This window comes from Vicia villosa, linkage group LG1 (assembly GCF_029867415.1).
Source record: "Vicia villosa cultivar HV-30 ecotype Madison, WI linkage group LG1, Vvil1.0, whole genome shotgun sequence".
Lineage (NCBI taxonomy): Eukaryota > Viridiplantae > Streptophyta > Magnoliopsida > Fabales > Fabaceae > Vicia > Vicia villosa.
The window spans coordinates 214,256,352-214,271,209 of record NC_081180.1 but is presented as its reverse complement, the minus strand read 5'-3'; the positions used below and the strand labels follow the sequence as shown (position 1 = coordinate 214,271,209).

The following is a 14,858-nucleotide window of genomic DNA, read 5'->3' as shown; positions in this document are numbered from 1 at the left end:
AGAACAAGTTAAGTCCTTTCCAAAACTAGGCGTATAAGTCTCCAAAGGTCGAGCATCGTGGATTGTGACCTTAACCGCTGTTCAACTAAAAAACACAAAACAAATGGAAACTATGGAGCCGAACTACGGTCGTTCTGATTCCTGAAAGGGATACGTAGGCATTGGGTCGCGGGGCCTAAGCGAGCACACTTGTAAATAATTCCTTCTTTTCCCCGTATTTCTTTTGCATGCATTCGCATTTAGGTTTTAGACATTAGACACCCTTTAGATAGAAACAAACGTAGGTGGATACCATCGAGTACGATGGGCGTGAGGGGTGCTAACACCTTCCCCTTGCGTAACCGACTCCCGTGCCCTGTTCTCTGGTCGAAAGACCTTGTTCTTGTTCTGAGTTAGGTTTCCCGGTATTCCTTTCCCTTATGGGATAAATATATTGGTGGCGACTCTGATTCCATTTTTCGCGGGTAGCGACAGCTGGCGACTCTGCTGGGGACTCTGCTGGGGATGTTGATAGACCTGTTGCTGGTCCATCCTTAGTGAGTCGATCCTAGCCTGCGTTTGTTTGTTTATTTACTGGGTGTTTATTTGTTTTTATGTCTATACCTTGTATATATGTTTACATGTTTACTTTTCTGCTTGCATATCATGTTTATTTCTGTTTGCATATCATACATATGGATTATATTCTGTGTTCCTTGGGGTCTTCTGTTCTGTTTTGCAGGTGGGGTGGGTTGTTCTATGAGGTAAAAGGCCCAATACCCAGGCCAGAGTTAACACATAGGATACCTAGGATAGAGTGGATAGTCATGACGCCAACAGAATGTCAGGTTCTGTTGATTGCGATCATGAGACCCACGACCAGCTGAGACTCGAATGGGATACCGTTGTTGGCATGTATTTGCAACAATGATGGTGTTTCAGGAGAGTTGTTAACGCTGGAGACCTTTTTGACCTACCTTGACCTAGATTCACCTGTGAGTGGGGTGGGATATACATGACAGGTACCGTTGGTGACTGTTCTGTTCTGTTGGTGACTATGGTTCTTATGGGTTTGTGGTATCTATGCCGTACTTTTGATCCTGCAACATCCAATCCTGTTCAGAAGAAACATACACTTCTCCTATGTGGGGAGGATCTTTCATTGCATCATAATCATCATAGCATGTTTAATTTCAAAAAAAAAAAGAAAATAAAGAAGAAAAAAAAGAAAAAAAGAGAAAAAAAGAGAAAAGAGATTAATATTCATATGCATGCCATTTTTCAGGTATCCAAAGTCAACACTTCTCATCAAGAATGGCTAACAGTGTGACCGTCAACAAAAAGACTACGAAGCATACCTTCTCTTGCAGTTTCTACCGTGAGGATGTAACACCTTTGGTTCGATTGAGCACCCGAGTTACTGGGCAAAATTTGGATGAATTCAGAAAGACTTATGGCCACATTCTGCTTATGTTAACTACTCGTATTGATGAGTGGGGTCTCTACACTCTTCTTCAGTTTTATGATTCTGAGCTGCGTTGCTTTACCTTTCAAGATTACCAACTAGCCCCTACCCTCGAAGAGTATGCACACATTCTTCAAATCAAAGTTCCACATAAGGTTCCTTTTGTGTGTGCACCTGAGAAGCCCAAATTGGATCGCATTGCTGGTGCTCTTTATTTGAGCATGAAGGACGTTAAGGATAATTGGAAGCCTAATGGTGGGACCCATGGATTCCATGTGAAATTTCTGATGAGGGAAGCTGAAACCCTTGCTGATAAGGAAAAGTGGAAAGAATTCAATGCTCTCCTGGCCGTCATGATCTATGGATTAGTGATGTTCCCGAATATTCCAAATTTTGTTGATCTCACTGCCATTTGTCTCTTCATGGATCAAAATCCTGTACCCACTCTGTTGGCCGACACTTATTATGCCATCCATTCTAGGTATGGAAAAAAGGGATCAGTTGGGGGTTGTTTGCCAATACTGTACGAATGGTTTTCTTCACATTTGCCTAAAAGCGGAGCATTTGTCACTACAAGAGATTCACAGAAGTGGCCCCAAAGGATTATGGGACTTACTGCAAATGATATTGTTTGGTATCACCTCCGAACGGACATTGAGCAAGTTATAACCAGATGTGGAAGTTTTGGCAATGTTCCTCTCATAGGGACAAAAGGAGTTATCAACTATAATCCGAAGCTAGCACTGCGCCAGTTGGGTTTTGCACTGAAGGACAAGCCTTTGGAAAAAGAGATATTTGAGTCCGTTTGTTTTGAAAAAGGAACCGATCCAGAAGGTTTGGAGAAAGTGAGGAGTGCGTGGAACAAAATTCATACAGAAGACCGAACTACTTTGGGGGGAAAGAATGCCATTGCTAAGAAAGCTTATACTGAATGGGTTGAAGAAAGAGTTAAGGAGCGCCTGCTGCCTTTCCCGAAAGTTAGCCCTCTATATGAACAACCACCTGAGATTTTAACTGCCACTGTAACAGCTGAGGAGTACAACCAAGTACATGTGGAGAATATCAGGTTGCGAGAAAAAGGGGAAGACGCTAAAATAAAGTACTTCTTGGTGGATCAGAAAAGGGCTGAATTAGCACATGAGGTTAAAATGCTGAAAGGAGGATCTTCCAGAGTTCAAAAAAGGGCTAGAACTGAAAAGGGTGAAAGAGCTACCACTGTTCGTATTGAGGACCATCAAAGGGTTATAGAAGAAGCGGTAAAGAAAGCAGAAGAAAAGCTCAAGCAAGAGTACAGAGAAGATTTAAGGGCTCACAAGCTCAGAGTAGAGAAAGAGGCTAGGGCCGAGGTAAAGGGTTTGAAAAAGAAGCTTGAAGAGGAAACCACTCAGAGGGTAGCAATCAAAAAGAAGCTTGAAGAGGAAATTACTCAAAGGTTAGCCGTGGAGACACAACTCAAAGGTAGTCATCTCTGTTCCGCTCGACTAACAGAAGAGAATGCAAAGCTCAGAAACCAGATAGCAGAAATGGAAAGTACATCTGAAAAGAATACCCTCCCTGATTGCAAAGGATGTGAGAGCTTGGTAGCCCACTGTGATATGTTAGATGGGCAGTTATTCCGCAAAGATGTGGTGATTCAAAGTTTTGTCAAAGGAAGAGACCGAGAAGTGACTAAGAAGATGTTTGATGAAACTAAGAAGTGGAGCGACGAGCACTTTAAACAAGGAGGACCTTTGTTTTACACCCAGATGGATTAGTGTTTGAGCTTGTATTTCGCGACCACCACCAGGCTTGTTGGATGGGGTCCTTTATCTTTTCTGTTGTTTGAACTATCTTGTCAATGTATGGGTATGCCCAAATTCAAAAAGAGATTATTAATGAAATTTGAGTCTTTTTGCTTCCTCTTGATGCTTATCTTTTGTCACATTGTTAAACATTCTTGATTAATATTAAATATTTTGGATACTCTGAAAATGGCACCTCACATCATATGCACACATGCACCTCATGCACATCATGCACAAACAGGTACATCAGATGGTGTTCTTATCTGACTGATCAGGTTTTCTCTTTCAGCAATTGCACCTCCGCCTACACATCGCTACTACACAAGGGCTAATCACTCACTGCAAATGGATCAGTTAAGGGACGATCTTATCCAGATGAGAACTCAGGTTACTGCTCAAATGGCTCAGTTCATGGAAGTCATGCAAAACATGGCTGATCGCCAAGAAGAACTCAGAATCAGGATGGACACAGTTGCTCAGGTTGTTGCGGACCCTCCACAAAGAAACCCTGCTGATATTCGTGTCAATGGTGAATCTGTGATCGGAGGACCTGGTGTAATTCCTCCTGCTGCTAATCAAGGTAATCCTTATGGGCCTCCCCAGCCCATTCCTGAAGGACAAGCCACACAACAAATCAGAAGAGCTGCTGCCATCCCCGTGTTGGAAGAGGACCGACATGAGGATCTGTTTCCTGAAAGTGAGTTGGGATTTCCACATGATGCTGGAAGGTTGTTCAGAGGACTGGAGGAAAGGATGAGGGCCATGGAAGGCCAAGGACTTGGTATGGACATTAATGACTTGGGTTTGGTTCCTGGGGTCCGTGTGCCGCCGAAATTCAAAGTGCCAGATTTCGAGAAGTACAAGGGGAATACTTGTCCCAAGACCCATGTCCGAGCTTACTACCGCAAGATGCATGTATACTCTGAGGACGAAGGACTGTTGATGCACTTTTTCCAAGATAGCCTGACTGGGGCATCCTTGGAATGGTATATGAGGTTGGAGAGAACTCACATCCGAAGTTGGAGAGACCTGGTTGATGCCTTCATAAAGCAGTATCAGTATAATGTTGACATGGCACCGAATCGCACTCAGTTACAGAATTTATCCCAGAAAGCTAATGAGTCCTTCAAAGAATATGCACAGAAATGGCGCGAGTTGGCAGCTAGAGTCCAACCACCTATGTTGGAAAGAGAAATGATGGATTTGTTCACCAACACTCTGGAGGGCCAATACTACTCCGCCTGCTCTGCATCCTCAAGTTTTGCCGAGTTGGTTATGATTGGTGAGCGAATTGAAAGTGGGATTAAGGCTGGTAGAATACAGAATCCGAGTGCTGCTAGTTCCTCTTCTGGGGCAGGAGGGAAGAAACCATATAACGGCTTTGCTAAGAAGAGAGAAGGTGAAACAAGTGCTGCTTACTATGGTAAAGGTAAAGGCCATGTTTATCCACAGGTAGCCGCTGTTACTATACCGAGTACTCCTCTTCAACAACAACCACAACAACAGCAGAGGCATCCCCCACGTCAGTATCAGCAAAAGTCGAGGCCACCAAGAATTTTTGATCCCATACCTATGACATATGCACAATTACTCGCTCATCTCTTACATGGGGACTTGGTGCAACTTCGTACCATGGGCCCTCCACCTGCTAAGCTTCCTCCTAACTATGATGCTAATGCCCATTGTGAGTTTCATTCTGGGGCTGCTGGGCATGATATTGAACATTGCATAGGTTTCATGCATAAAGTACAGGATCTGCTCGATTCAAAAGCTATTGAGTTCACCCCTACTCAAGGACCTAACGTTGTACAAAATCCTATGCCTTCCCATGGAACTCATGCCGCAAATGCCATCGATATTGTTGAAGACATTTACTTGGTCAAGGATGTTATCGAGTTGGGATCGTTGTTGCCATTATTGAAAAAGGAATTATTGAGGATGAGACTATACGCTGGTTGTGGAGAATTCTGTACTGATTGCATGGTCACCTCCTCAGTTTGTGACAAGGTGAAAGATGGGATTCAACAGTTGATAGATAGTGGGTATCTACAGTTTGAGCATGTGCGACATCCAAAGTCAGTCAAGAATGAAATCAATGTGCTATCCATCCCATATACTCCTACTAAGATCCCGATTCCTGCCAGAGCGCCGCCTTTGGTCATCACGTTGCCTGGTCCCATTCCATATACTAGTGAGAAAGCAATCCCATGGAATTATGGCGGAGAAGTTTTCTACCAAGGGGCCAAGTATGAGATTAAAGCACCGGTTGAGAAAGAAGATGTTGATAATGTTGTTGGCATTGGAAGAATGACAAGAAGTGGTCGTATTTTCAATCCTCCCCAGAATACTCGCGATGACAATGCAGAAGCTCTAGCTCAAGCAAAAGGGAAAAGAGTGGTAGAAGATACGGTAGATCCGGGGCAAAGCTCTAACTCTGAAGATACTGTGGCCAAAGAGATGGAAGAGTTCCTAAAGATCATCAAGAAAAGTGAGTATAAAGTGGTTGACCAATTGAGTCAAACTCAATCAAAGATTTCGATCTTACAGTTGCTCTTGTGTTCGGAGACACATCGAAACGCTTTGTTGAGACTTTTAAGTACTGCCTTCGTCCCTCCAGAGATCTCAGTGAATCAACTTGAAGGGGTGGTGTCAAACATCAATGCTGGTAACGGATTGGGATTCACTGATGCAGATTTGCCTCCTGAAGGTAGAAAACATAATAGAGCTTTGCACATATCTGTGGAGTGCAAGGGGACTATGCTATCTCGTGTTCTTGTTGATAACGGATCTTCTTTGAATGTGTTACCAAAGTCGTCTTTGATGAGGCTAGACTATTCTGGTGTTGAGATAAGGCCAAGTGAACTAACTGTGAGAGCCTTTGATGGCTCAAAGAGGTCGGTGTTTGGGGAGGTTGATTTACCAGTGATGATAGGTCCTCAACTCTTCATTATTACTTTCTTTGTGATGGACATCCACCCGGCCTACAGTTGTCTCCTGGGGCGTCCATGGATCCATGCTGCTGGGGCCGTGACTTCCACATTGCATCAGAAACTCAAATTCGCCACTCAAGGGAAGATAGTCACAATATGTGGGGAGGAAGAGCATGTGGTAAGCCATCTTGCGTCTTTCAAATATATTGATGTGGAAGGGGAAGTCCACGAAACGCCTTGTCAAGCGTTTGAGGCTGTCCAGACTGTCAAGATCCCTTATGTTGAAAAGAAGAAGTTGGAGGCTCCTATGTCTTCACTAAAGGAAGCCAAAGCTGTGGTTGAATCTGGTCATCCTGAAGGATGGGGCCGAGTCTTGGATCTACCAATCAAGCAGGATAAGTGTGGGATTGGATATCAGTTGGGGCAGAGTTCTTCTAATGGGTCCTTCAAGAAGCCCGGAACCTTCGTTCCGATCAAGTTCTCTAGTGCTGGCATCGTCAAGGATCATATTTGCGCTGCTGATGATGATATGGATAGTGATTATGACATTGAAGAATGGATCAAGCCGTGTGTCCCGGGACAGAAGCTTCTCAACTGGTCATCCGAAGACATCATCTCAATTGCTCTTGATCAAAAGTAATAATGTTTGTTTTTGTTTATCATGCAATAATTCCTGTGTTCTGCCCAAGACACAGTGAACATATGTAGGGCCTCATTTGTTGTTTTTCAATGTTAAAATCATTAATAAAAGGACGTTTTTGCATTCAAATATTTTGTTCCCTGTCTTTCGCTTTTACTTTTATATTTATAATTAATCAAAAAATGGCAACGTTTCTTATTCATCATCATCCCCCCATTCTAAAATAAAGCATAAATCATAATCCATGCAGATCCACCTCTCCTCCGGATTCTATTGACAACGATCTTGCTATGCCTCGTTATGACTTTGACAACCCTATCTACACCGCTGAAGAAGGGGATGAAGAAGATTGTGAATTGCCTGACGAGTTGGCCAGATTGTTGAAACAAGAAGAGAAAGTGATCGAGCCACATCAAGAGCCTATTGAGACGGTGAATCTTGGCACCGAAGAGATGAGAAGGGAGGTTAAAATAGGGGCTTCTTTGAATGAGGGTGTGAAAGAAAAGTTGATTGGAATGTTGAAAGAGTATTCTGATATCTTCGCCTGGTCTTACGAAGATATGCCGGGATTAGATACTGATATTGTGGTGCACAGGCTACCCCTTAAAGAAAATTCTCCGCCCGTCAAACAGAAACTCAGGAGAACACGTCCTGATATGTCCAAGAAAATCCAAGAAGAGGTTCAGAAGCAGTTTGATGCAGGTTTTCTTGCTGTAACAGTTTATCCACCATGGGTCGCCAACATTGTACCTGTACCTAAGAAAGATGGGAAGGTACGAATGTGTGTCGACTATCGAGATCTGAATAGGGCGAGCCCGAAGGATGATTTCCCGCTTCCTCACATTGATGTATTGGTAGATAATACTGCTCAGTTCTCAGTTTTCTCCTTCATGGACGGTTTTTCTGGCTACAACCAAATAAAGATGGCGCCCGAGGACATGGAAAAGACAACATTCATTACGCCTTGGGGCACCTTTTGTTACAAGGTCATGCCGTTTGGATTAAAGAATGCTGGGGCAACCTATCAAAGAGCCATGGTGACTTTGTTTCACGACATGATTCATAAAGAAATTGAGGTCTATGTGGACGACATGATTGCAAAGTCCCATACTGAAGAAGAGCACCTGGTTCATCTGAAGAAATTGTTTGAAAGGTTAAGAAAGTTCAGGTTAAGGTTGAATCCCAATAAATGCACTTTCGGAGTGAGATCAGGAAAGTTGCTTGGTTTCATCGTAAGTGAAAGGGGTATTGAGGTCGATCCCGCCAAGGTAAAAGCTATACAAGAGATGCCTGAGCCGAGAACTGAGAAACAGGTTCGTGGATTCTTGGGAAGGTTAAATTATATTGCAAGGTTCATCTCACACCTTACCGCCACGTGTGAACCTATCTTCAAGCTATTGAGAAAGAATCAGGCAATAAAGTGGGATGACAATTGTCAAAAGGCATTTGATAAGGTTAAAGAGTATTTACAAGAGCCTCCAATCCTCATGCCTCCAGTGGAAGGTAGACCTTTGATTATGTACCTGACGGTCCTCGAGAATTCAATGGGGTGTGTGCTGGGTCAGCATGACGAGTCCGGTCGAAAAGAGCACGCAATTTATTACCTTAGCAAAAAGTTTACCGATTGTGAATCAAGATACTCACTACTCGAGAAAACTTGCTGTGCTTTGGCATGGGCTGCTCGCCGACTGAGACAGTATATGTTGACTCACACCACTTTATTGATTTCAAAAATGGACCCAATCAAATATATATTTGAGAAACCGGCATTGACAGGGAGGATTGCCCGTTGGCAAATGATCTTGACAGAATATGACATCCAATACACTACTCAGAAGGCCATTAAAAGTAGTGTAATTGCTGATTATCTTGCACATCAACCTGTGGACGATTACCAGTCTATGTACTTTGAGTTTCCTGATGAAGATATAATGTGCGTGGCAGAAACTTCCAAAAGTCAAGATCAAGAGGAAGGACCTGAACCAGGGGCGCGATGGACGCTCGTGTTCGATGGTGCCTCTAATGCATTGGGTAATGGTATTGGGGCTGTGCTTACTTCTCCAACAGGTTTTCATATTCCATTTACGGCCAGGATTTGTTTCGATTGTACTAATAATGTGGCTGAATACGAGGCTTGCATATATGGTATTGAGGCGGCCATTGATTTGAGGATTAAAAATCTCGCAGTTTATGGAGATTCTGCTTTGGTGATTAGTCAGATCAACGGAGATTGGGAAACACGCCACCCCAACTTGATTCCCTATAGAGAACATGTGGTGAAATTGGCTCAATACTTTGATGAGATCACCTTCGATCACATCCCTCGAGAGGAAAATCACTTGGCTGATGCGTTGGCCACTTTAGCATCCATGTTCAAAGTCAAATGGGACAATGAAGCGCCGTCAATTGTGATCAAAAGGTTGGATGAACCTGCATTCTGTGGTGTCATTGATAATGTGCCTGATGAGAAACCATGGTTTTATGACATTAAGAAATTCCTGGAAACCCAAGAGTATCCTGAGGGTGCTTCCCTCACAGATAGGAAAACTCTGAAGAGACTATCTGCCAAGTTCTTCATTGCTGGAGGCGTGTTGTACAAAAGGAACTTTGATTCTGTGTTGCTCAGATGCGTGGATAGACACGAAGCAGCAAAGATCATGCAAGAGGTACACGAAGGATCCTTTGGTACACATGCAAGTGGGCACACCATGGCTAGAAAAATATTGAGAGCAGGTTATTATTGGTCGACCTTGGAACATGATTGTTTCAACCATGTGGTGGTATGTTACAAATGTCAAGTGTATGCAGATAGGGTTCACGTACCTCCGGTTCCTCTGAATGTGTTGACATCTCCTTGGCCATTTGCTATGTGGGGCATCGATATGATTGGGGAAATTAAGCCCACCGCCTCTAATGGACATCGTTTCATCCTTGTTGCTATTGACTACTTCACCAAGTGGGTTGAAGCTGCGTCTTATGCAAATGTCTCCAAGCAAGTAGTGACTCGCTTCATCAAGCACCATATAATTTGTCGTTATGGGGTTCCTGAGAGAATTATCACTGATAATGGATCCAACCTCAATAACAAGATGATGAAGGAATTGTGTGAGAATTTCAAGATTATGCATCATAACTCCTCCCCGTATCGGCCAAAGATGAATGGCGCAGTTGAGGCGGCCAATAAAAACATCAAGAAGATTGTGCAAAAGATGGTGGTCACTTATAAGGATTGGCATGAGATGTTGCCCTTTGCTTTACATGGTTATCGTACCTCGGTGCGCACTTCCACAGGGGCAACTCCTTTCTCGTTGGTATATGGCATGGAAGCAATTCTTCCGGTTGAGGTTGAGATTCCTTCATTAAGGGTATTAACAGATGTGAAACTCAGTGAAGCTGATTGGGTCCAGACAAGATTTGATCAACTGAACCTCATTGATGAAAAGAGACTAGCGGCCATATGCCATGGGCAAGCCTATCAAAAGAAGATGAAGAGAGCCTTCGACAAGAAGATTCGACCTCGACACTTTCAGGTTGGTGACCTTGTGCTCAAGAAGATCCTGCCTATTCACAACGATCCTAGGGGAAAGTGGACTCCGAATTACGAAGGGCCTTATGTCGTAAAGAAAGTCTTCTCAGGTGGCGCCATGATCCTCTCAACTATGGATGGCGAAGACTTCCCGCTCCCCGTGAATGCCGACGCAGTTAAAAAATACTTCGCATAAACCTGATCAGAAATAAAAATAAAAGAAAAGGAAAAGATCAGGAAAAAGAATGAAAAAGAAATAAAGTACACCCGCTAAGTTGAAAACCCGAAAGGGCGACTTAGGCAAAAAAGGGGTCCTGGTGGATTGAAAACCCGAAAGGGCGGTCCAGGCAAAAGAGGGACAAAAAGCGAATGACTGTGTCGTGCATTAAATCCTCGAGCATAGTTAGTCACCATAAGTGGAGGGCTCACAAGGGCGAAGGATCAATCCATTCATCCATTTCGGAAAGCAAAGCAGAAGGAATATCGAAGATCTGCAAGGCATAGCAAGATTGGAACCCAATGGAATCTTTTCTTACGTTGCCATGTTTGTAAATTCTATTTGTTTTCCTTTTTGGTGGCCACCTCCTTAAGGGGCCGCTTCCTGGTGTACTCGCCTATGTTAGGCATTTCTTTAATAAAAAAGATATTTCACTCAAAAAATTCCTACATCGTTTTATTTTTACTGTTTTGTTTACAAAAGCGTCCAATTATTTTGGTAAGCATTGCATTTCCAACATCGAAGTCCTACAAAAAGAACATGAACTAAAACAAATAGAATTGCTTAAAGATTTTGAGTACTTGGGATGGTGGACGAGGTAGAACCATCATACCTGGGGCATATTTGCTTGTTTTGTTTTGCAGGAATCTCCGATCATTCAGCACAGTCAGATGCCAGTACCTATGCTTCAGGAACCCAAAGGTCTCCTTTCCTTCAAATACCAGAGTTTATTTCTCTGGAGAGCTCTCATCCAGGGCTCGAAAAGCTCCGTAGTGTTGATTAGACTCCCTTATTCTTCGACAAAGATGTGGAAGTTCAAAAGGGGAGGTGCAATCTTCAAGCTTCAAAACGAGATGACGGTGTTGCCGTTCAAAGGTGCCATCGTGCCTCATTCCTCACAAGTCTCATGGTGCAAGTTTCCCTCCTGCAGAAGTTACATATTGGAAGTCGGTCGAGAAATCATCTGGTGTGGCCTCGCAAGGTCAGGGCACCAAGAAGAAGTCCCCACAGAGTGCTTAGAACGGAAAGCCCTCTCCGATTGTTCATCCATTATCTCTACATATAGTAATCATTGCATTCACATTGCATCTACAAAAACGCGTAGCATTTCCATGAATATGGAGCATTACGCCACGGAAAAATTCAAACATGCATCAATGCATAGGCCAAGTTCGTATGTGATTCCAAGGCACAAAGTAACATATCCCCAAAAGAAATCTTTCTTTCTCCCTCCAGTGCGGACTGGATACAAAGTCTTTCTTTGTCAAGGTCATTACCTTCTTTGGTTATTTCCCGTTTGCAGAGCTCAATCGTTTGGATAATCCATACTATGTGTGTGGCAATTCGAATGATTGCCACCCTTGAAGGATTACACCCCGCCTTTGGCCTGAGGGATCCATGTAATTCTTATGCTTCGCAAGCATCAATATCTTCTTGAAAACCCAGTATTTACTGGAATCCCCTGATTGGTTCTAGTTGTCACTAGCTTTTTCTTTCGGTCAAGCCCAATAGTTATTGGCATCACCTTCAAGTTCAATGTTCATAAACATCCCCAATAAGAGTCTAGTCGTCACTAGTCTTCTTTAGTCAAGTCCAATGATTATTGGCATTTCTTACAAAAGTCCCATGGTTATGGGCATCCTTCAAATTCTGGTTGTTACCAGTAAAAGTCCTGTTGTTACAGGCATCCTTTGGTCAGTTCTAGTTGTTACTAGTCTGTTCCTTTAAAGTCCTATTGTTATAGGCATCCTTTGGTCAGCTCTAGTTGTTACTAGTATGTTCCTTAAAGTCCTGTGGTTACAGGCATCCTTTGGTCAGTTCTAGTTGTTACTAGTCTGTTCCTTTAAAGTCCTGTTGTTACAGGCATCCCTTGGTTAGGTCTGATTGTTATTGGTCCTCTCCTTCAAAATCTGGTTGTTACCAGCAAAGTCCTGTTGTTATAGGCATCCTTTGGGCAGTTCTAGTTGTTACTAGTCTGTTCCTTTAAAGCCCTGTGGTTACAGGCATCCTTTGGCTAGGTCCGATTGTTATTGGTCCTTTCTTTCAAAGTCTGGTTGTTACCAGCAAGAGTCCTGTTGTTACAGGCATCCTTCTTGTTTATATCAAGCATTTAATAGTATCCCTTGGTTGAAATCAGTAGTAACTGATATCCTCTTTCAAAATCAAAATTACAAATATCGCCTCAGAGTTGTTACTCCTGAATGCAAATTTTGATGGTACTTTCGGGTATTCAATCCACTTACACCTCTCATGTCCAGAACTTATGTCGTTCGTACATTCAGGTTCAAGAAGATTGAATAGGGGCAGCTGTTGCACCCCAAAATTTGCCCACTTATTTATTCCCTAATTGGCTCTCATATCATATTCATGTGCATACCTCATATAAGTCATTCATGCATTCATCCATATCACAGTTAATGTTCAAGAAAAGTGACAAAAGAGCTCTTATTAAGAAGACCCCTTGGTTCAGAAGAAAGGATCTGAAGTCTGATTATAGAGGATCATTTCCACCAGCATACTCCTAAAATCAGGAGTTAATCAAAAGATGTTCGTGGACGTGAGATATGGCTGTCTTGAAGAAAAATCATTCACTGGAGTTTATTTGGTTGGAAGTTGATCGAGAATTGGTTCTGAAACGGATTAATCGGGAAATTCATCTGAAGTCAGAAAAATCAGAAAATGTTGACTTTTTGGTCAAAGTCAAAGTCAACAGTCAAATGTTGACTTTTGGCGGAAAATCGGTCAAAGAAAGTCAAAGAAGTAAATAAAATCAAGAAAATTCTCAAACCTACCAAAAATGGATGTTAGTTGAAAATGGAAAAGACTTAGAAATTTTTGGGAGTTTTTGGGTTTGTAACATGGTTGATAAGATCACTTCAGGTCCAATTTATACGTGGATACAAGCTTCAATTCAAGACAAGCTCAACATAGAAAATGTTCAAATCATGGCATTCTACAACTTTGTAGTTGGGGGGATTTTCATTTGAAGGCTAGATTAAGAGATGTGAAGCTAAGAAGTTGGAAGAATCTCATATTTTCAGGCCAGGCTGCTGGGCATTATTCCAGGGCACGCGCGAGACATTTCGTCGAGCATGTGGTGGGCCAATTTAAAGGCTCATTTTAGGACATTTCAGGAACAATAAAACCTCAAACTTGGTACCTATCTCTTCCTCTCCATATTCTCCATCTAACAAGACAAACATCAGAGAATTTGGTTAAGCATTGAACAAATTATAAGAGCCCCAAGTCACGCCCTAACCAAGTTACATTTTGACAAGGATATGGTCATGGATGTGAAGCTCGCACGCAACATTTCTACGAATAGGTGGTGGGCAAATCTCAGATCCAATTTTAAGGAGCTAAAGGCGTTTGTTATATCTCATTCCACTTGCATCATGTTCTCCCCCATGCCCTCTATCTAATGGTCTCATAATCTTGAGATTCAGTTGTCTGTAGAGAAAGATATAGAGCTTCAAACTCAGGCGCTCGGGTTTGGCATTGTGACGGGCATCAGGCAGACTTCGTGCACGCGCGTCTTCAGTTGTGACACAAGGAATTTGTGGTCATTTTTGTCACACTTGCAGCCACTATATCATGAACTCTCCAACACCAATACTCATCCATCCAATGCCTCCTTTACATCAAGTACAAGTTTGAGTTGAATGTTGGTCTATGATCAGAGATATACATATATGAAGCTGGCACCGTGAGTGTTATTTTCCTGGCAAGATCTCTCAAAATTCTGCAGCATAAAACGCATAAGGACAAACCCCAATGCGTTACTCCAATTGCCTATGCAGTGTTCTGAAGTCATGAAAGAAAAAGAGAACTTACTCTAAATGCCAATCTTGTTCATTAAGTTTGATGAGAAAAAGCTACGATGCTACACCCCATACCATAAGCTACCATACACTACCTCCATATAAACCCCCCACTTCACAAATCTCTTCTGGCTCGGATAACTATTCTTCTCTCATCATCCCTCACTCTTTTCTCTCTCACCCTCGAACGACTCTCTCTCACTTCAACCACCAACCACCACAACAAACTTTTCAACCACCATCACCACCACCATAACCGTTCAATCTACACCATAACAACCTCACTCTCATCTCAACAACCTTCAAACCTCCATCCATTCATTAGTGCCATAGCTCTTGAATTCTCATAACCATGGCATGACCTCCACTATCAAAGCATCATCATCACGTCACCATCATCATTCTTATCAAAAGCGTGAAAGCAAATCATCATCATCATTCTCAAGAAGCAAGGAACACAGCTGTGGAACTCTTCTTCAAATCTTGATCAAGATTC

General features: G+C 42.7%; 1 protein-coding gene across 1 annotated transcript; it reads left to right on the top strand.

Annotated features, from left to right (window-relative positions):
- Positions 1-1,293: 1,293 nt before the first annotated feature.
- LOC131594642 (uncharacterized) lies at positions 1,294-10,520 on the top strand. Its single transcript, XM_058866823.1, has 3 exons — positions 1,294-2,543; positions 3,504-6,794; positions 7,049-10,520. The coding sequence occupies exons 1-3, from the start codon at positions 1,294-1,296 to the stop codon at positions 10,518-10,520; spliced, it is 8,013 nt and encodes a 2,670-aa protein (XP_058722806.1).
- The last annotated feature ends 4,338 nt before the right edge of the window (positions 10,521-14,858 follow it).